The 23492-nt window shown below is 41.9% G+C and overlaps 3 protein-coding genes across 3 annotated transcripts in view; 2 read left to right on the forward strand and 1 right to left on the reverse strand.

Moving 5' to 3' along the window:
* mmp11a (matrix metallopeptidase 11a) overlaps window positions 1-3689 on the reverse strand; it is a gene marked incomplete at both ends in the record, with an annotated part of 8123 nt that extends 4434 nt beyond the window's left edge. The window contains one exon of the mRNA XM_080531421.1: window positions 3591-3689. Coding sequence (XP_080387547.1) covers window positions 3591-3689 — 99 coding nt within the window. The remainder of the gene's footprint in view (window positions 1-3590) is intronic.
* Window positions 3690-7533: 3844 nt separating this feature from the next.
* Window positions 7534-9853, forward strand: gstt1a (glutathione S-transferase theta 1a). Its single transcript, XM_080532559.1, has 5 exons — window positions 7534-7684; window positions 8499-8586; window positions 8693-8849; window positions 9033-9209; window positions 9528-9853. The coding sequence occupies exons 1-5, from the start codon at window positions 7573-7575 to the stop codon at window positions 9726-9728; spliced, it is 735 nt and encodes a 244-aa protein (XP_080388685.1). The 5' UTR covers window positions 7534-7572; the 3' UTR covers window positions 9729-9853.
* A 4246-nt stretch (window positions 9854-14099) lies between these two features.
* Window positions 14100-23442, forward strand: LOC308157822 (P2X purinoceptor 4-like; the record flags this gene model as incomplete). The annotated part of the gene is made up of 13 exons (XM_080531423.1): window positions 14100-14218; window positions 14503-14647; window positions 14815-14886; window positions 15020-15092; window positions 20310-20406; window positions 20609-20689; window positions 20919-21060; window positions 21288-21424; window positions 21644-21734; window positions 22267-22332; window positions 22415-22519; window positions 22670-22777; window positions 22972-23442. The coding sequence occupies 13 exons, from the start codon at window positions 14100-14102 to the stop codon at window positions 23440-23442; spliced, it is 1707 nt and encodes a 568-aa protein (XP_080387549.1).
* Between the last annotated feature and the right edge of the window lie 50 nt (window positions 23443-23492).

The raw sequence follows: 23492 nt of genomic DNA on the forward strand, positions 1-23492 counted from the left end.
CTCCATTTTCATTTCAGTGCAAACAGAGCACCCAGAATCAATCTAAAAAAAATGTTTGGACTAATATATGTATTTGCTAAAGTTAAGTCAGTTTGCCAATGTATTAATGTGATATATACTTAATAGCAAAGGAAAAGGAGTGTCGGTTTGCTATGTTGTAAAACATGGCTAATTCTATACAGGTGGTGCCATGAGCACTAAAGTCATTTTAAAGGTTACACTTAACTTAACAGGCTCACATGCATAATGCATTATACGATTTGTCATAAGCACACAGCCTTCCCATACTACTACCATCACATAATGACCTTTAGCTATTATCAGCCAGCTCGTGTCATCCATAAAAAAATATTGAGGAAAACATAAAGGCTTAACCAGTAATTATGCATTATACCTGTCAGTGAGATAGTGTTACTGAATAGATCAAAGGACTGTGCGCTTAAGTTGTCAGTCATAGCCTCCTCTCATCTGTCAAATGGATCAGATGACCTGACCGACCCCTGGGAGTGGGTAAAAACAAAGACACACCCCTCAGATTACAACCAGGTCTTAAGTTCAAGGTTATGCCCAGACCAAGTTCACTACTTTAGTGCCACAGAATCTGTGTGGAATCTTTGGCACTACCAAATGTACTCAGTATGCCTTCTACGGTATGCCTATGTTTACATCTATGCACGCTTCTGTAGGTATATCATAATGGATTAACAGATTAATATAGTGTTTTTCCCCAAGTGCATTTCCAAACACTTCACATTGTATGGGGGAAACTCACCTCACCTACTACCAATGTTTATCTCCAGATCTACTGCAGAGAACTATGCCAATACTGTATAACATGCAGCTGGTTTGACTTGCATAGTCTCATACCATATCAGAGCAGAAAGGGGAAATCCTAATTCGAGACAGTTGCACATTGTTTCAGAAAGCCCTGGGAGACTCTGCCATCATCTCCTGCTGACTGTGCAAGAAACCACTGATGAATCACATACCCTAAGAGCTGGCCTCCAGGCGATATGGGATGTTCAAACATTGTGTGTGAAATGGGGGGGATGTGAGGGAGGGGCGGACTATTACATGTATGGACACATCTAGCTTCTGGTTACCGTGATGACAAGCACAGGGGGTCTGACAAGTGGTATTCAAAAAGCACACAGTCAACATGTCTGTACATGGTGCCTTTTAAAGTGTCTACATTTTTCTGAGTTGCTGACATGATAAAATATTGGGACTTTCTCTGAGGTCACTCATAGTCTTGCCAGGACTGAAGAACTTGCAATAAAACATGCAGTACTAAAGACACTTAAAGACGATCTGGTTTGTGAACTGAGCAACTCTGTAAACATCCAGTATGATGCGGGAAATGGGTCTAGACTCTTACGAAAATGTTTACATGAGAAACCAGATAAGATCTTGATTTGAAGGATGTATTACCGTATATACACAATAGTCCTGGGTAAGTAATGACTGTTACACTCTAAGGGAAGAGAGGCTTTTTAGATGATGAGGTAGAAGATAAATGCACTGCTATCAACAAATTCCTTGGTATCTGCTTCCTTATCCTCCTTATCCAATACATCAGCCCCAATCAGTAACACCAGGCAATGGACGATATGATACAAATCCTCTGGGTACTTACTGTGCTCTATTATCTTTCCTGGCAAACAAACTCTTCCTCTGAGACTTCCCAGGCTTCCAAACTCTGTGTCTGCAGAGCTGAGAAGATGAAGGGGCTGATGCCATCCTCACCTTGCATGACCTGATCATCATGGACATGTTGTTTTCATGGTCCTAAGCAGCCCTCTTATAACTGATGTTTTATGGAGAGAGAGACGGTTTCACTTTTCAAGGGGGAGGGACATGTGTGTAAGTAAACACTCACTGGCCTGTTGTTCCTTTCACTGGACACTTCCAGAGATGGTGCAGCTGTGACCTAGTTTGGCTGGTGGAAACTATGGGAACTGAGAATGCTTTCTGATGTCACCTTTGCTCTCACAGTTTTTGGCAGCCAGTTTTGTCAGAGGACATCGAAGCAAAACAGGAAGGAAAACCAAGGGACATGGATTTTATTCACAAAGGGATATCCAAACAGCAAGCCCATAGTGTTCCCTCCGTTTTCCCCCCTGAGAGAGCAAACAGGCACTTTGTGTATCCTGACCCAGATGCCAAAGAGAGAGAAACTTGTCCATGCTTGTATAATCACTCACTCTTTTGTCAACAACGGGGAACAAATTGACAAAACTACCGATTAGGCTTTCCAGTTCAGTAACCAAGACATAATATTTAATTATTATTTGCATCTGTTGCCATCACAGGTGCAAGTCAATTTGATAACAAGTAATCTTTTTTTTTTTTTTTTACAATCTCTCATCCAGTCAATTGATGTTTGTCATGCTGTCCTCAATATTGGTTAGACAATATCAAATGGTTGCACTTATTTGTCTTGAGGATTGTTGGGGGAAACCATTTCCATTGGTAAAATGTAGGATTACAAACCAATAATCTATTCCATTAATGTATTTAATACTGCATGTTGGTGTTTAATTCGTTAATTGATAGATCTACATAGGCAACCTCCCAATGCAACGTGGGGCTTTCCCCTCTATCTCCTCATTCATGGTGTTGCCTATAGACTTGTTATTACAGCTTCCTGCCCTGAGGAAACAAAAACTCAATGAACTCTAGATCTACTATTTAACGCATGCCCACATTCCGAGCATATTCTGTTGTACTATTGTTGCAGACTTGATTTTTATCAGACCAATTGGTCAAACCAATACAAATTGGTTCATCACTGCATGGAGGTTGAAAATGATAGTTTCTTGATACCATGTCATAGTGCCTAGTCGCCTATGGATCTATCACATTGTCATTGCTGGTAAGGGACAAAGATAGGTTGGGACATTCTGACATATTTTGGATGATGCTGTTTGAAATGCGATGTCAATATATTGCATGGCATGGCCTATCAAAACAACCCAAAACATGCATCGTCATTGATAGATTTACATAATAATAATAATAATAATAAAATAAAGAAATCTTCAAAGGTTTCGTCATTCGATTTGCACGAATATCCCCATATCCTCATCATTACGTGTCAGACTCAGGGGTCATGACTGATCCTGACAGCAGTGCCAGCCAGAGAACAGCACAGCCCTCATACACGAGATGTAGGCGATTCTTTTCGCGCCCCAGGTGAACGAAAGTGCATGGAGCAAGAGGCAGCAGTCATGAAAGTTAACAACTCATCAAGGCGCGGGAAGAACATGCACAATATCCGCGCGCGCAGCGCAAGAATCATATTTCAAAGCATATTTAAGTCCTGGAATCTCAAAATCGATCGTAATGAACTTTTTCCATAAACTTTGCGACTTTGCAAACTTCTGTCATGCGAGCTCACTTAGAGCGGCCGCTACAGGTGATTTGAAAAGCACGACCATGCATGGAAGACAGACAGTTTAAAGGTAATCATTTGAATAACTTTCATCCTAGATGTCTGTTGTTGAGGTTTTGGTCCCCAAACAATAATAAAGAGACATTAGAGAGAGATGTTTTCATATAAAGGAGTAAAACTGCTCTCCACTCACCACCGGCGCTGTTTTGTACCTGCTTGCTCCGCGCATTGGCAAACAATGCATGCTCTGAAGGCACTGCAGCGTAAAGACGCAGGATAGAAGACAAGTCCGCATCATCACCGTTATCATCATCTGGCCCCGTGGACAGGTTGGGGGAGAGAGCCACGGGCACTGCTCACTGCTGTCACTGGAGCTGGGGAATGACGGCTCCGTGTCTTGTTGGCTCTTATATAGGTTCTGATTTCTTTGTTCTCTTTTTCTTCACATAGCAGCCTACACTTTTTATAGCCTGGAGTGATAATACCACCCGTTACCACGTGACTCTTAACCCCTTTTGTGCTGCGCGAAATATGGATTCAAACCAGATGATCTCGCCTACCTGTGCGGAAATCGGAAAGGAGACCTTTCAGCACTAAACTACATGTAAATAATGTAGTGGAATGTTGTTCCATTTTATTGAACATAGCCTATGAATATTGCATGTTGCTCCAGTCGCCTATAGGCTATTCATTCTCATAATAATGCCTGGCCCACAATTAGGAATGGTTGTTTAAACACATATCAACCTTGCAAGGGACTGTAACTAAAGTGGCATTATCTAAAGATGTGGACACATTCACCTTAACGTGTCTATAATTATTTGAATAACTAGTTTTAACAGCACATAGTAAATTAAGACTTTGTTACTATTAGCGGTGCTCTTTTTATAGCCTATCCAAACTTTCGGTTAGTTCCACCAGGTATGTTAAATCTCACCCACATTAAGGCATTCCCTGCAACTCTATTTACGTCTGTAATTTCTGTAATTATGGCCTCTAAATACCAGTGAGGAATTGAACAGAGCTACTTTGTTTAATAACTGACAGACGTAAAAAGTTGTTAAATAGACCTTAGACAAGTAAGAGGCTTCAATAAAATGCCATAATTTGCCTGGAAAAGAATTGCAAGCCTCAAGCCACAGTCTGCCTCTTATCAAAAGAGAAGGGAGTACTTAAAGAGGTGTTTGTGTGTGCGTGCGTGAGTGCGTGTGTGTGTGTGTGTGTGTGTGTGTGTGTGTGCGTGTGTGTGTGTGTGTGTGTGTGTGTGTGTGTGTGTGTGTGCGTGCGTGCGTGTGTGTGTGTGTGTGTGTGTATGTGTGTGTGTGTGTGTGTGTGTTTGTGTGTGCGTGCATGAGTGGGAGAGTTAGCAGGATTTTGTTTACACAATCAACTGACTTCTAAGAGCTTTATAGACCCAAGTGTCTACCTGCTGAGAGGACACTCCAGGGGAAGATGTATTGATTCCAATCATTTCACAAGCCGTTTTTGTGCAGTGCCTTTGAAATATCACCCTCCTTCGTAATTACTGTTTATAACCGTGTCACTTCTAACTCATGAACCAGGGCCAGGTGTGTCACGGATGCTGACCGCAGCCTCCCTCACACCCCTCCTCATCACTGTTGTTTCACTAAGCCCTTGCTGAAATGATAAGTGATAAACATCAATTAGAGTGTATGTAATACAAGGCTAATTTACATTCATGGCAGGCTGGTTACATTTCACTCAAGAACATTTATGACTTCATTTTTTCACTGTGTGGCTCTAGTGCCAAAGGCATTTGATGACCTCCTTCCCGACAATAAAATGGGGTCAGTCAGGGTCATTGTCAATGTTGATGTATGTAAAGTTCCTATGTTGACAGACCAATATGCAACAGCCTCAGCTTCATTTACTTGCCGTGAAAACGTCTTGAAGTAAGGGAGACCTTAATCACCTATCCAAGCATGTTATCACGTCTACATTTTTTCCAGTAGGACTAGTTAACCAAATTCCAGGTGCAGTTGTCGAGTCACCCGTTCTAAGTATATCACTTAAAAGTTTAGATCTAATTTGTGCAATCCTCATCTGTGCTGTCATCAATGTCTTCAGAACTACGCTGGAGGCCTGAATTCACAGCTGGTCCTTATTTAGACCTTCCGCTGTATTCCCCATATGGCTTGGGCATTGTTCTAATGACTGAATGGGTAATCGAATTGTTAAAATTTTTAATATTGAATAAAGAGGATAAATGTAATTATGTGATTAGAATTTTGCCCAAAATTGGGTCAGATATGACATATTGGGTCAAGATGTGACATATTGATCAAATGCACATGGTGAACTTTGTTCAGGTCAAAAATCATTGGTCCCACAATAACATAACATTATAACATAGAGGGCTTTTTGTTGTTGTGTAATGTTTGGTCCCTGAACCTAAAGACATAGCTGTCCACACTATGAACTGAAGCTACAGTATGTCTGCTTATCAGATGCAGAGATGATATCATGCAACTGACTGATGTCCTTTGTAGTATGTTCTTGGTTTACTCAGTGCATTTGTCTCTAAATTGAGCACAGCATTGCTCTCCAGTGAGATCATTCGCTGAGTGGGGGTTCATTCTATTTCAAATGCCATTAAAGCTTGGCTGCATTAGACCTCTCTGGCTCTCTTTGTCTCAAATGGCACTCCCCATGGTGTCTTAAGAAACGTCCTTTCCTCAAGAAAGGTTTCCTGTTTCATATTGTCTTTAAACACCAGGGCAATCATACTGCTCTTTACAGAGAAAGACAGCTATAAATCCTTAGGTGTTTGATATATAGACCATGGCCATACAGTATAAGTATGTCAAGTTTTGATGTGCAGGTTAAAATACTGTGATCTGGTAACGTTCTTCAGTTGTACTCAGTTGTTATCTGTAATGACAACAATAAAGACAACAATAAAGACAACAATAAAGACAAAAATATAATAGTCATGTGATCTTAATTATCTTTCACAATAGAAATACTGTCTGAATATTGTAATGCCTTCTTCTCATATGCTCAGTTATGATTTGGTGTCAACCCCTTTAATCAAAACAAAGACCATATGTAAACCTAAATGCAAAACAGATCCTCGGTGCATAGGCATGTGAAACCAGTCCCAAATAGCCTCATCTAGGCTGGCTGTAGGGTTGTGAAAGTTGGCCCTAGGGAGAACCATTATCCCTCTCTTCTCTCCCCCAGAGTGACCTGGCTCAACCCTCTGTGGGACTTCACCACAACAAAGAGTTGAGGTGAATTTGGTCAGGTCCCTCACTAAGTTACTCTGCTGAGGCTGAAGAAAGATCAAAGCATGAGTAAGAAGTATGGTAGTAATTCTTTTTTTTACTGTGACGTGATGCACAGCTTTTGTGGTTTGTTGATTCCTTCTCCAATTGCACTTTTAGCCGTCTGTCAATTTCCTTGAATTTCCTAGCTCGATGCAACTTAATGTTGTAATCATCACAAATCTCGGGTAATATGATAGATGTCAGGCTCATCTTTCACATCAATCAAGTACTAAAAAGCCTGTCATAGATCTTGATGAATGCACAATAGTGACATTTATGCCATACTTAGACATAGCCTGTTAAGCCATGCGTTTTGTACATAGTATTTAAGACGGCATGCCCAGTCACAACAATACACTGCAAGTGGAGGCAAGGGAGTGCAAGCACTGTAGTTGAATGGATAGATGTGTCTCCAGACCCCTGTCTGCCTGTCTCTGAGGTGAGGTGAGGTGAGGTGAGTGATTTCATGGACTTTACACCCTCCACCCAAGTCTCAAAGGCCACAACTTTCTGCAAACAAAACAATATTCCATGAGATTGCTGAATGTCACGAAGTCACATCAATAGTTATGAAAAAACTTTTCATAAAGAATTGAAGTTTATATTTTTATTACAGAAATGCCATGAATTTACACGATTACAATAAAGCCTGCATGACACTTTGTTACTACTTTATGGCTGAATCATTGGGTTTCATTTATGAGTTATATTCTGTTCCAACGCTTGAACCAGACAACCACCACAACACCCCACTTCCATTGACCTGTCGTATCTACTTACTGTGTAATCATTAGGCTTTAGGGGGCGGAGTCCTGTAGGACCATAAAGAGTAGCTGTTGCACAGAGGAAGAGGTTCGGCGCATCATATCTCCTCGAGCGTTCAAGACCATGCCGCTGGAACTCTACCTTGATCTGCACTCTCAGCCATGTCGCTCTGTGTTTCTATTTGCCAAGAAAAACAACATTCCGTTTGATTACAAGGTTGTTGATCTGTCTTCAGGTACTGCGTGGGATATTAAATGTTTGGTTTGTAAATAGTTAGAGGATAGTGATTTATTGCCTGCTCTTGATATACATGTTTAATAACACTCTATACGGCATTACATGCTTGCAGCTCTTTTTTGTGTGCAAAAGTTTAATTGGATGTAATTGATGACGAAACGTCTGGATGAAAAAAATCAATCGCAAACTTTGAACTTGTTTCGCAATGATGATGTTATGCTATTCAGGAGGTTAATATCTCTCACCGTGGCCAAATAGCTGACAGACATGGACAAACAAAGTTTTATGTAGATATATCAAGTATCACAATTGCATTGTAATGTGTGACTATTTACACGTTTGTTCATCATAGGATTAACAACCAAAGGCATTCCTTCACTTGCAAAGTTAAAAGGGCAACCTGGAATTGCTACATACATTTTTTGACTTTTAAATTAATGTTACTTTATATAGCCATTGATTTTTGAAAATAGACTATAATAAACGTATAAATGCCTCATGAGCTTAGTTCAACTGTCTTACCCCATTAGAACTTCATTGATTGTAAACAATCACTGTAGAGATTCTAAACATGGTTAAAACTATCATTTTGATCTCATGGATGATCAGTCCTTGCACCCATAGCTCTGTTCATGAATTGGTTGTTTACATTTCTACAGCCCCAGCCTTCAGCTGTTTACCAAGAAAAAGATGCGGTGAAAGTACATTTTTAGAAATTCCAGATTGCCCCTTTAAAGCAGGATTTGTAAATGGATTTGGATTAAGAGATTCACATGTCTTGGTGACATACTTGAACTTTTGTTCTCTCTCAGGCCAACAGTATGGGGAAGACTTTGGCAAGATCAGTGTGGTGAGAAAGGTACCTGTCTTGAAAGATGGAGACTTCATTCTTACAGAGAGGTACAGTAAAGTAGGCTACATTCATAGATACATAGATTCTCTTTTTATCAATTTCATTTTTTGGGGGAAAATCCTGTCAATAGTATAGTTCGCTCTTGTCTTGTAGTGTTGCTATCCTGAAGTACATGGCAGAGAAATTTGGCACCTCAGGGTCAGACCGCTGGTACCCAGCAGACCTGCAAAAGCGAGCCAGAGTTAACGAGTACCTGTCCTGGCAACACTCAGCCATGCGAGCCCATGGGTCAAAGGTATTCTGGTTCAGGGTAAGCTCTAAAAATCAATATGTTCTATTTGTAGAACTAGACGTTTATTGACCAATGGGGTAGTGTTATATAATAACTCATTAATGATTACTTCTACTAATCACTAATATTGAGGTACAGTTTGCTCTAATTACGAGATTGAACATGAAAATAGAGATCTAATAGGTGTCTAAATACTTTTAGGCCATGGTTCCCATCATAACTGGCTCTGAGGTACCAAAGGAAAAAATGGACGCTGCTATGGAGGACTTGATGCAGTCACTGAAGGTCTTTGAGGAGAAGTTCCTCGAGGACAGGCCCTTCATCATAGGAGAGCAGATCTCACTAGCAGACCTGGTGGCCATAGTCGAGGTCATGCAGGTACAATACAATCTCTTGAATGAAAACAATAGTCTGGAGGAGTTAATCAATTCGACACTGTTCTTTTTCTTTACAGTATGAATGGAATGTGTTGAAAGTGATCTAGGGTAAAGTAGAGTGAATAGTAGTATTAGTAATGTTTTGTGTTGTGTCGTGAGAATTGTGTGTCAGTTTCCAAGCCTTTGTTTTAGGAATTCTCTCTTGCTGACTGTTGTCACAATCCCTCCAAACGTCTTTGATACAGGTGTGCTCTGTACTTTCCCTTACCAGTGTAAGGTGTAAATGATATGAGTCTTCCTGTGTGTTTATGTTGTGCAGCCTGTTGGCACTGGTCTGGATGTCTTCGAGGGCAGGCCCACTCTCAGTGCCTGGAGAGACAGGGTGAAGAAGGAGATTGGAGAGGATCTGTTCGACGAAGCTCACAAGACCATTATGAATGTAAACAGCCTGGCACAGACCTTTGAGAATAATGGCATGCTGGACTTTCTCAAGCCACGAATTCAGAAGATGTTCAACTAACTGATGACAGGAGAGATAAAGAGAGAAGAGTATTTTGACCTCCACCACTGTCAATGTTTTTAATTGTTGTCTTCATTTTTTGTGAGGTCTGTGATTTGTTGGAATAAAGATTGCATTTCTTAAAAATCTAATGAGATTGACATTTGTGTATTTCATATTTTTACAAATGATATAAATGCATAAATTATATTTTAATATTGTTGTTTTTTAGGTTTGAAGAAACTGTCATAAAGCACAGAAAATGTCAAATTAAGAAACAGGGAAGAAAACAACAAAACTTGTTTTCATTAGATTGACTGAATAACCACTGTCAGAACCTGTCACACCTGTCTATATCCTCATTTGAATTCCATGCTGTGTTTCTGTCACCTCCCCTGTCAAACTTCACATTGTTATTATCTATCGTCCCCCCGGTCAGCTCAGTCACTTCTTAGAAGAGATGGATGTCCTTCTCAGCTCCTTCCCTGATGACGGCACACCGCTCACACTAATGGCTGACTTCAACATCCACTCAGAGAAGCTTCTCTCCTTTGAAGTACTTGACCTTCTCCTCTCCTTCGACCTTACCCTGCCCCACTCTCATCCGACTCATAAGGCAGGCAATCAGCTCAACCATGTCTTCACCAGATCCTCCCATACCTCCAACAATGCTGTTAATGAAACTTCCCGTTTCTGATCATCACTTTGTGTCCTTCTCCCTCCCCTTCAAATCCACCCCTTCCCAGTCAGTCTCTAGCCACTCAGTAGCTTCTCGTCGCAGCCTTCGTAACCCGTCCTCCACCGCTCTCTCTTCCTGTCTTATCTTCCCTTCTCCCTTCTATCCACCGAATTCAGCATCCTCCACCCTCCTGTCCAATCTCTCCTCATCCTTCGACTCTCTCTGTCCACCGACCTTGAAGCCAGCAAGATCCTCTCCATGCGCTTCTTGGCTCTCTGAAACCCTACATGCTTGTAGAATAGAGCTCAGGGCAGCTGAGAGGAAATAGAGAAAAAACAGCCTCCCTGATGACCTAAACCTATCGCTCTCGCCTCTCCAACTACGTCTCCTCTGCAACAGCTGCTAAAGCGTCCTACTACCATTCTGAAATACAATCTTCTGCCTCTAACCCTAATAAATTGTTCTCCACATTTTCCACACTCCTCCACTGCTCTCCTTGCTGACATGGAGACTCTCCACTTTGCTCAAGCTTCCTACTGCTCCTCTGTTCACATTCTCCTGGACCTGTCTGCTGCCTTCGACAGAGTAAACCATCCGATCCTTCTCTACACCCTCTCAGAACTGGGCATCTCTGGCTCTGCACTCCTGGTTTGCTTCCTACCTGGCTGATCGCTCCTACCAGGTGACTTGGAGAGGATCCCTGTCCTCTCCATGAGCCCTCACCACTGGGGTCCCCCAGGGCTCTGTCCTAGGATATACTCCCTCTATACCAAGTCTCTTGGCTCTGTAATTTCCTCACATGGGTTCTCCTACCACAGCTATGCTGACGACACTCAACTCTTCCTGTCTTTCCCCCCCTCTGACCTACATATGGCAACACGTGTCTCTGTGTGTCTTGCTGACATCTCTGCATGGATGTCCCACCACCTCAAGCTCAACCTTAACAAGACTGAGCTACTCTTCTTCCCTGGGAAAGCCTGCCCTTTCCAAGACTTCTCCATCACAGTTGAGAACTCTACTGTAACCTCCTCCCAGACAGCCAAGATCCTTGGAGTGATCCTCGACAACCACTTATCCTGTGAACATCGCAGCGACAGCACGCTCCTGCAGATTCTTCCTTTACAACATCAGAAGGATATGTCCATTCTTCACCAGAGAAGCAGCTCAACTCTTGGTCCAGTCACTGGCCATTTCCCGCCTTGACTACTGCAACGCACTTCTAGCCGGGCTCCCCCATCAGACCTCAGCAGCTCATCCAGAATGCTGCTGCCCGTCTTGTGTTCAACCTCCCCAAACTCTCTCATGTTACCCTACTCCTTTGCACCCTTCACTAGCTCCCGATAGCAGCTCACATCAGATTCAAGACCCTGGTGCTCGCCTACCAGATGGCAAGACTGTCTACCTGCAAGCAAAGGTCACCCCCCAAACATCAGCCTATTCACTCCACTCCTCCACCTCTGCTGGCTGACTGGCCCCACCACCTCTACACCAATGCAGCGCTGCCTGGTCACGTCTCTTCACTATACTGGCTCCCTGCTGGTGGAATGAGCTTCCCACAACTGTCAGAACGGCAGAATACTCTTCAGGCTACACCTTAGCTGTCCCTCCTGAGATATCTACTACCCCCTTGCACTGTTTCTTCTGAAACATCTACTACCCCCCTGTACTGTTTCTCCTGTGTCCAAAAATAAATGTTTAAAAAAAATAAAAAACGTATATATTATAGCCAAAGAAAGCTATTAGTAAACAAATGATACAAAATGCTGCAGCGTGAGTCCTCACTAAGACCAGAAGGAGGGCACACATCACACCAATTGTACAATCACAACACTGGCTACCTGTTAGTTTTAGAATACATTTCAAGATGATTTATTCTATTAGTTTATAAATCACTCCAGTCACACACCTGAATAAATATGTCAGACATATTTGTATGATATTTGAACTTTTAACGGTCCCTAGAGGCAAGAGACATGGGGAGGCAGCCCTCAGTTTTTATGCCCCCAGCCTTGCCAGAAAACCTAAATGGCTGAAACTGTGGGAACTTTTAAGACATACCTATTTAATCAAGCTTTTATCATGTAGGCCTAGCTGTACTTGTGTCATAATTAAATCTTCTTGACCTTAATCTTTTCCTGTATTTCATATATTATCTGTCTTGCCTTGTTTTTCTTGTTTTGTGTGCCATTTAATTGAACCATGTTTTTATTTATCTGAACCATGTTTTTATTTGTCTTTCCTTATTCGGTAAAGCACTGGTTGCTACATTTGCTTGTATGAACATGCTAACTTGACTTTGACTTTGACTTTGACTATAGCAACAACGACTGCCAATGCCAGGCCTGAGCATTTTTCTTGCTATGACTGGTGGATAGATGATTCACTTACTTAGTCAAATGTATTGAAGTCGCTTTGGAATAAGGCGTCTGCTAAATGCCAAAAATGTTAATGTAAGAACCATCATGCAACAAAGCTAATAATATATAAAAGTATCAGCCTCTGTTTCTCCACTCAGGCTCTTGCTTGATGTGTTTGATGCATTTTCACAACAGCAAAGAGCACAGAATTTCTCCGTCAGGTACTTATTGGAAATGGTAAAGAGAACACCAGTAGCTATGCAATTGAAGGAGTAAGCCAGCAAGAGCAGGTTCATGGAATATTTCCATGCAATCTTTGTGTCTTTCCTCATCATAAACCTGCTCTTGCAGGGTTACTCCAAGAGTTAAACATGTTTGTTTGTCTTGAGGAGGCGGATCTGCCAGGGTTGGTTTGGTGTCTCTAGGATAAATGGTTAAAAGGTTACACACTCTTGAAGTTTAAAAGTTCAACGTGCTGCTATAGCGCCCACTTCTGGAAAATTGTTGTGAGGGTATGGACCAAAAAGTCCAAAAGGTTACCAAAATGAGTTGGAGTCATGGCCATTTTGCATGATAATGGAACAGGGCTGAATAACTAACAGTTACAATACTATGCCCACAGCGTGGGCTTGCGCCCTAAAAATGAAACAACTGTCCCACAGATCAGGAACACTGTCAGGAGGTAGGTGTGAATATGCAGTCATCAGTCAAACTACAGAGACTAGTTATCCTAAAAACGATGGTCAGGTTATAGTTTGATTAAAAAAGTATAGAATAAGCATGCAACAGTCTGTAAAACGATCTTGTGAACAGATAAGACAAATATTATCATGTACCAGAGAGATTGCAAGTTCAACGTTTTGAGAAAAATGCTTCTGCTTCATACAGTAAAACAATGACCGCCAAACTTACTGCCATAGTACCTAAGGAGGTAAAAAAGGTAAAAAAAAACATCCGAAGTTCTTGACTGGCCAAGTCAATCTTCAGATTTAAATCCAATAGAACATGCATTTCATCTCCTGATGATAAGATTCTAGGCAAAAAGACCTCAAAACAAACAATAACTGAAGATGGCTGCATTACAGGCCTGGCAGAGCATCACCCATTCAATACCCAGTGTCTGGTGGGGTCAATGGGTCGCAGACTTGCATGCAAATGAGCGTCATGAGTAGCATTCATTATATAAATGCACAATGCCGGTGATTATGGACCGACTCTTAAGACTGGGAATATCGTGGGCTCGGTCAAATTACGGCTACAGCTGCAAGAGGATCTTGGGGGACATGTGCTCATCACAGGAAGGAGACCCAAGAATGAGTCAGAACCAACAGATTTCTTCCTTCAGAATTATCCGAAATGCCTTGCAAACTGTTAAACCTTTGTGAATATGAAACAAACAAACTTGTCCGAATAAAAAGCGTAAGATTGGGATCGTTGAAATGGACACTTAATGGACTCGTACTGATGTTTATCTGGTGAGTAGTTTGCATGAATGATGCAGCCTGTAGGCGAGGAACACCCCCGCACCTTGACTTGTCAAGAATGTGCTATATTGTAGTATAGTATGAAATAGCCGGTTGAATGTTATAGTGTACAGATTTAGACTTGTGTCAAAAACATGATCATTTAAACTGTATTTATTGTGTATCACACATTTCTCACATCCTCCTTAACTTAAAACGTATTTTAAACTCTAACCAGTCATAAAAGTATTTCAACCATTTGTCATTATAGCTTATCATAATGTTATATCTTTCAGCATTATGATGCTCTGGAACAAGGAGTATCAAGAATATGACTTTGTGGTCAGCTCAGTCACTGCTAAGGTCAAGGGAGCAGCCTTGACCACCTTGCCAGATGGTGATCAAGTATGGGATGTCATGGATTACAGTGTACCATCACAGGTGTGTGTGTGTGTGTGTGTGTGTGTGTGTGTGTGTGTGTGTGTGTCTATGTGTCTGTGTGCGTGTGAGAGTGGTGTAAACACTTGTTTAATTGATACAGTATACTGTACATTTGTTCTGTATTGTATTGTATCATTTATTATTTTACCTGAACTTTCTTGTTGTAGGGAAAGAATTCATTTTTCGTGGTGACCAATGTCGTTGTTACCAAGAATCAAAAGCAAGGAAAGTGCCCTGAGGTAGTGTACCAGTGCAATATTTCTCTCCAGTTCCTAAAAACCTAAAAACCTACTAATCTTCTTGGAGTTCAGGCTTCTATTTGTTTATTGTGACTTCCTTGTAGTGGGTCTCAGTGCCTGTTTTACATTACAGGTCCCCGCTTATGGAAAAGGGTGTCGCACAGACAAGGACTGTGAGAAGGGATTGTGGGAACAACACAGCAATGGTACAACCAAAGTCCTATTCCGTAATGGCTCTGAGTAGAGCTGGACTACTACTCTTTGGATGGCTCCCTGCTTTGTGTGTGTAGTTTCTACTAATAGCATCGGTTTCTGAAAGTAGTAGAGTAGTACAGGCATTATACAATATTACCTCAGACAAATTGCAACAGAAACTCTTTCAACTGTCCTAGTCTCATGGATATGTCCTTCATAACATATCAAAAGTCTTAAGAAATCCAAGTGGTGGAAAGTATTGAAAAATACTGAAACTGGTGATGCCACAATTTCCCATTGACGCCCATGTTAAATAATGCTTTTATGCATGTCTTCTTGTCTGATGTCCACACAAAGTGTTCAATACTGTCCACAATCACCCAGAAACTGTTTTACATGAGACATGGAGTTGGATGCAGTACTATATGTGTGTAAAAGGAAATTCTTAACCCATAGATGCATACAGGTAAGTGGGTCAAGATGAACCAGTGGGTTTGTTTACTTGCAATATATTCGTAATGAAAGGTTTTTATCATTTCATATTCCAGGTATTCCTAAAAATATATAAACCCCTCAAAAAAAGTTCGGAAACGTTATTTTGGTTGATTATTCCTCCCCTTTAATAATACCAATTGGTATTGTATTTTATATCGTTGGAAAGCCTGATTAGTCACCTTTACAACGAGGTACAACTTGTAAGGATCATGCATTCGTGGAATGAGCAACACAGCTAAACGTGTGGGTAGCGGCCCAAGAATATTTGCCAAAATCCCCTATATTCTTCTGTTGGTATTCACTCTCGTTTTGAGTTGCTTGGTGGATTGGATGATTGCACTCTCCCACAGTAATAAGGAAAAAACAACACATATTGGCCATTTTTTTTTGGCTTTATTAACTTTACACTGTCAGGGACCTCAGCAGCGTGTGGAAGATCCGTACGCAGTCACAACAGCTTGGCACCTCCTCCTCATGCTGGTCACCAGCCTGGTCACACTGCTGTGGGACGGCATCCCATTCCTCAACTAGGATTTACCGCAAGTCAGCCAACATGGTTGCGTCACTCTGGCACGTACAGCACACCCAAGCTGATGCCACAAGTGTGCAGTTGGGTTGTGGTCTGTACTCACGGCAGGCCATTCCACCCTCTCCACTCCCAAATTCTGGAGGTACTCTGTGATGATCCTGGCTCTGTGGGGGCGAGCGTTGTCATCCTGGAGGATGGAGTTAGGTCCCAGATTCTGGAGATATGGGAACGCCACTGGCCCCAGAATATCATTCCTGTCAATTAGGTGCCATTCAGGTGCCAGTCACACACCTGTGACTGACATACACCTGCCAGCACTTGAAGCTCAAAACGAGAGTGAATAATACCAACAGAAGAATATTGCAGGGGATTTTGGCAATTTGTTTTGGGCCGCTACCCACACATTTAGCTGTGTTGCTCATTCCACAAAAGCATGATCCTTACAAGTTGTACCTCGTTGTAAAGGTGACTAATCAGGCTTTCCAACAATATAAAATACAATTGGTATTATTAAAGGGGAGGAAGAATCGACTGAATTAACGTTCCCAAACTTTTTTTGAGGAGTTTATATCAGACCATCTAATCCTAAACCATTAACATTTTTCTTGACCTTTTACACTTTTTAAGTATTTTTTGTATTACTAGCCCAAGCTTCCATAAGAGGGTCAAAGATACCTGCATGCATCTGATCTGGATGAAGTTGCTGTCCTCTATGCACAGTTGATGGAGGGATCAGTGTCTGCAGAGAAGGCTTGCAATGCTGATGTGATACTCAGAATAAAGGAACAACTCAAAAGCAAAAGTGAATACTTAAAATCCTGTAGTAGGACAGCTGCCCTTTGGTTGCAGTACATGGATATGGTGGACATACTTCGCAAGTTTCTGAGAGCTGAACGTACTGGCAATTGGGCACTGCACCTTGAGGCAATATCAGAAATGCTTCCTTTCATGGCAGCATCTGGCCACAATCTCTACACGAAATCGGCTCGGATCTATGTGCAGCGGATGTGCAAGCTCCACATTTTACATTTTTTAAACATTTTTGGGCATTTAGCAGACACCTTATTCCAAAGCGACTTACAATCAATACATTTGACTAAGCAAGTGAATCATCAATCCACCAGTCGTAGCAGGAAGAATAATCCAGATCAGGCCCGGGGCCATTGATAGAAGGAAAAACCTTCTTCTAAACCTAGGTTGTCGTTTATTTTTATTTTTTTATATATAGACACTGGAGAAACAGAGAAACAGTACAAGGGGGTCAATAGAAGTTTTTAGGGGACACAGTAGGGTGGAAAAGCGGGTGTCTTCAGGAGACGCAGTGCTGGGGTGCAGTAGATGTCTCAGGAGGAGCAGTTAAGGTGTAACCTGAAGAGATGGGTCTTCAGTCTACGACGGAAGATGGGTAGTGACTCTGCAGTTCTGACAGCCGTCGGAAGCTCATTCCACCAGCGGAGAGCCAGTGTTGTGAAGAGACGTGATCGGGCAGCATGACTGCCGTGTTGGTGTAGAGGTGGTGGGGCCAGTCGGCCAGCCGAGGTGGAGGAGCGGAGTGAACGGGCTAGAGTTTGGGGGGTGACCATTTCCTTCAGGTAGGCAGGGGCTGTCCCTTTAGCTGCCTGGTATGCAAGCACCAGGGTCTTGAATCTGATGCGAGCTGCTATCGAGAGCCAGTGCAGGGTGCGAAGGAGAGGGGTGCCATGAGAGAATTTGGGGAGGTTGAACACCAGGCGGGCAGCAGCGTTCTGGATGAGCTGCAGAGGTCTGATGCCGGAGGCGGGTCCAGTTGGAACATCCAGATGTCTACCAGAGATTTGGAGAGGGATTCCATGTGGTCAGATGAAGTGATTGCTTATGGGCTGGCCTGTCTGTAGATCTCGTTATCTGATGGGAAGTATGAAAACCTGTGGTGGCCTCACAAGAGGGCGAGGGATGACAGAGCAGCAATGTTTGACATGGCTGCTCTCCATGCCAGCTTGTGCTGAAGTCAACAATGCCATGCAAGAGCTGACAGGGGTGAACCACAACACTGGGGAGCAGAACAAGGACATGACAGATGCAAGACAAGCATGTGACATGAAGGATACACTGACAGTTCTGAACTATCTCCAAGAGAGAAACCCCTTCTGCTCCGATCCAAGCTTGCGCAGTGTCTCAACTGGGGTCCATGCGCACCTTTCTGTGAATGTTGAAAAGGCAAAGACCATCGGAAACACCATCTTGGCCAGCATGGAGGGACAGACTACTGCTGAGTACACATTCCAGAAGAAGGAGCAGGCAATCACCATGAGTATGAAGTCCTCAGTCAAGATTGATGGTGAAGCAGTGCAGGTGGATCCTCAACTACTTTTCCAGCGACTCTTGCTGCTAAAGCTTCACAAGACCTGGCATCAGTGTTCAGGTATGAGACCTGGCACCAGTGTTCAGGTATGAGATCTGGCACCAGTGTTCAGGTATGAGCTGTTTAGTTATCCTCCAGCGCTGTTTGACACCTCCCTGCTGCTTCGACAGCCACAGAAGCCAGTGCTAGCAGATGCCATTTGGGAGCTCCTCACACCTGTCCTTCCGGGAAACACAGACACATCCACAAAAGACATGACACACCACAGGTGAGACCTGTTCCTTTCAAACAACACAAACAAGCAGCAGTTCATCAACATGCTCAGTGGTCACCTGAAGAATTGTCAGACGTACCATGTTTCAGAATAAAAGTCAGAAAAATGAAATTGTAAATAAAAGTCTTAAAAAAAAAAGTCTGAATAAAAGTCCGAAAAATTAAATTTCAGAATAAAAGTAAAAAAAAAAATATCTGAAATAAAGTCCTAAAAAAATTTTGGGAAGAAAAGTCAGAAGAAAAAAATAATCTGAATACAAGGCCGAGAAAAAAAATGTCTGAATAAAAGTCCCCCAAAAATAAAATCTGAATAAAAGTCCGATAAATAACATTTCTAAATAAAAGTCTGAAAAATAAAATGTCTGAATAAAAGTCTGAAAAATACAATTTCAGAATAAAAGTCCGAAAATTTTAATTTCAGAATAAAAGTCCAGTATGTGCTGGATGGTGGAGTATTGGTTCAGCGCATCCCATGGACACGTGGATCCACATACAAGGACATCTGCAAGCTGTACAGCGAGTATGTCACAAGGAAGTATGGAGAGGCAGTCGTTGTGTTCGACGGTTATCAGGGCACATCCACAAAAGACATGACACACCGCAGGTGAGCAGGTGGGAGGACTGGAGCAGCCGTAACCATGGATGAAGACATGCCTATTACGATGAATAAAGACCTGTTCCTTTCAAACAACACAAACAAGCAGCAGTTCATCAACATGCTCAGTGGTCACCTACAGAAGAACTGTCAGACGTGCCATGCTTCAGGTGATGCTGATCTCCTCATTGTGCAAAAAGCAGTGCAGTCTGCCACAGTAACAAACACTGTGCTCATTGGTGATGATACAGATCTGGTCGTCCTCCTCATATATCAAACCAACCTCAAGTCACATGACCTCTTCTTCAAACCTGAGGCGAAGAAGAGCATGAAGAAGCTACGTGTCTGGAACCTCAAGGCCGCCAAGCAGCAGCTGGGTCCCAGTGTTTGCCCTCACATCCTCTTGAAGATGATGACGATGAAGATGGTGAAGATGAACCAGACACCTACTGATAAAGTTTTACTTTATGTTTAAGTTTTTGTTCAATAGTGCCAACATGTTGATTAGTGCAAATCTACCAGTCACTTAATATTTTTAAAGTAACATAAAAGTGATATTTTAATAATATTGTTTTCAATTGTTGTTAATCAATGCCTATATTAATGTTGATTACTGCCAATTTATGTTGCCATGTATAAAAGTATATTCATTTAGTGATTCGATTAAAGTTTCAACATTTTAAAGCTTTATAATGTCATTTTTGGAAGCAAAAACCTGTTACCAGGTTATGGTAAAAAATATATACTTTCCACCACTTGATTTCTTAAGACTTTTTATATGTCATATAGGAGACATTTATGAGCAATAAACAGTTGAAAGATTTTCTGTTGCAATTTGTCTGAGGTTCCCCCCTCCTTTCTCACAAAATGCCTGTACTAGAGGTATTTGTCCATGATTTGTTAAGGTTTGAGGCTGTCAATTCTTCTCTGAAAATGAGATCACAGATGGAAAGAGAGCACGTTGATTTACACGTTGATTTGTTATTTCTCTTCAGGGGTTCAGACAGGTGCATGTGTGAAGTCTGATTTGACAAGGAAGACCTGTGAGGTGTCTGCATGGTGCCCTACTGAGGTCAAGAAAAAGCCCCCTAGGTAAACAAAAACTTTACCTTTACTTACTGTGCTGAACACTTCCTGGTCCACTCCTCATATCAAACTCAAAAGAGTGTGGTCAAAAGAGGAACTTTGTTACACTACAACTTATATGAAGGCTTTGGCCAGCAAAATCCAGTATGACCAGTAGCCTATATTATGCTTATATACGCAGTATATCAATAAATGCTCTTATATCTAGGCCTGCAATCTTGGCATCAGCAGAGAACTTTACAGTCCTCATCAAGAACAACATCAGATTCCCTGCTTTTAACTTAAACAGGTGAGACTATTGTATTAATATGGAGGTGAACTTGTTGTCTTAACATTTATCCACATCATTGTTCACACATGAACGTATTCAAAGTAACCCTCAACACCTCTACAAACTTAAAATAAATAAAAAATATAACATTTTAAAAACAAATATTATGTATAAATACAATACATAATATTGCATTTCAAAACAAGCACAAAAAAACAAGCTCATATTACCAATGATTGTCTCATAGAAGGAACATCCTCCCAGAGATGACTGACACCTACTTGAAGAGCTGCAAGTTTAACAGGCGCACAGACCCCTTGTGTCCTATCTTCCGTCTGGGTGACATTGTGCAGGAGGCCAGAGAGAACTTCTCTGAGATGGCAGTAGAGGTGAGCTGCAGTTTGTCACTGTTTCTAACTCATTTACTACTCTGACCTTCAAACCTTTTGGTTTGTCATTGGTATATTAGCATTTAAATCAGCATAAATTGCTTTGGCACTACACATATTGGTATGTAAGAGCTGACATTTTGCTGATTAGCTTGTTAACACTTGAGACAAATCAATATCTGGAAAGTTATGTTGATCATAATATTCACTATCCTTTCTTACCATAGGGGGGCGTCATTGGGATCCAGATTAAGTGGGATTGCAACCTGGATGGGTTCTTGCAAAGTTGTCTGCCTAAGTACTCCTTCCGTCGTCTGGATGAGAAGGAGAGCAATCGAACACTGTACCCTGGTCTCAGCTTCAGGTACAGAGTGACTGGCCTGTTGTTGAGGCCAAAGGTCGTTCCGTTGTGTTCAGTTCATCCATAACTAAGTTAATAAAGGAAAGCCGTTCATGAATAGCAGAATAGTCTATCTATTATATTTTGTATATCTATGCAATCCATTGTATTATTGTTACCAATAATATTTAACTGTCATTTTAGTTACATGTATTACAGTGTTATAAGCACTTGTGTTGGCAGGTTTGCAAGGTACCACACAGAGAAAGGTGTTGAGGAGCGGACCTTGTTTAAAGCTTTTGGGATCAGGTTTGATGTCATGGTGTTCGGAAAGGTTTGTATGTCTTAATGAGACTGATCCTCAAACATTACATTTTCCATGTCCACCAAATAGCTTAGTAATCAAATACAGTGCCCTTCAAGTATTGGAAAGTGGAAGCATTTAGTCTTCTTGAAGCTCTATACTCTAACAGTTTGGATTTGAAATCAAAAAATTACAATGGGGTCATAGAAGAGATTATCAGAATTAATTCAATAGGGGGGTTTTCAGATTGGGTTCATCATTTAGAAAATACAACATTTTGTAAACATACTCCTCCCTTTAGGACTCCAAAACAGTATTGGAAAAAATCATAGAATGTCAAATAATGTACTCATGTTTAGTATTTGGTCGACAATCCTTTGCATTGACCCCACCAGACAGAGTACCCAGCCTTAAAGCTGGATTGGTGAGGGTCAAGGAGGCTGTTCTGAAGAAGATACAGCATGTTCAAGGGTTTTAGATAAGAATGAGAGAAGAGATACAAGTCTGTAATTATGTCATTAGCCGCGTGATAATAAAATGTCAATTGATATGCTCTTTTCAGGCAGGAAAGTTCAGCTTCATTCAACTGATAATCTATATTGGATCAACTGTATGGTATTTTGCGCTGGTGAGTGTTATTCAGCTGCATTGATCTCCATATTTGAGATGCAACAGTAACATGCAAGAAAGTAAGTGACTGCTTTTCCCAGACAACCATGTTGATTGACTGGCTGATCGGGACCAGCTGCTACTCTAAAGAAGCCAGACAGAACTACTCAGAGAGGAAGGTTGAGTCTGTCCAGGATAGACAGCAGGTGAGAGTGGGGGGGGGGGGCATTTCTGATGGAAGTATTATACAGTTCATGACTCTAACCCACATCAAGATTTGCATTCTCATTGCCTGAAGGTTTGATGTAAATGTGTGGTGAGGCAGAAAACAATGGGACTATTCTCCTCTGTTCCAGTGCCTTCTTTCTGTCTCGTTTGTGGATGACAACCATATAAGGGTGGTGAAAAGATCCCACAAGAAAAGTTTGCAACATGTGAAGCCCATCTCCACCCACCTATGCAAGGTTAGCATACAACTGTACTTTGTATAATACTAACTGTATTTTCCCTATTGGAATCAGACATTTTAGTTGACACTTTTCTTGTCTTTAAACCGATATGCAGTACCTGCAGTTTTCTACAGAGTGCATATGGTATGAGTAAGTTGTCATACAGGTATACTGTATTTATGTGTTTGTCTTGTATCTGCTGTTGTCAGGACGACGGCCAGCACTTGAGAGCCATGGTTCGTGTATTGCAGAGAGAGCCCAGCACAGACAAGCAGCCCCAGCCCCAGGCTCTCCCCAAGCCCAGCCGTCCAGCCTGGTGTCAGTGTGGGTGCTGCGTCTCCTCCACCCATCTCCAGGAGCAGCTGTGCTGCAGGCGGAGCAGTGGACGGTGCATCACCACCTCCTCCCTGTTTGAGCAGCTGTTGCTGAATGATCCCCTGCTGGAGGCAGTGCTGATGTACAGCGACCCTTTACTTGAGCTGGATGATGGAAACCGGACCGCTGCCATGCGTCACTGTGCCTTCAGACAGTACATCAGCTGGAGAATAGGGGCCCCACCCATAGACACCTTCCCTGTTATTCCCAGCTGCTGTGTGTGGAGAATCAGAGAGGGGTACCCCAGCCAAGATGGACAGTATAGTGGCTTTAGGTCTACCCAAGAAAACATCGCTATGTACTAACATCTAATAGAACATCAACATGCTAAAAATACATAACTACACATAATTCG

Source organism: Nansenia antarctica, assembly GCF_963989245.1.
Source record: "Nansenia antarctica genome assembly, chromosome: 5".
Lineage (NCBI taxonomy): Eukaryota > Metazoa > Chordata > Actinopteri > Argentiniformes > Microstomatidae > Nansenia > Nansenia antarctica.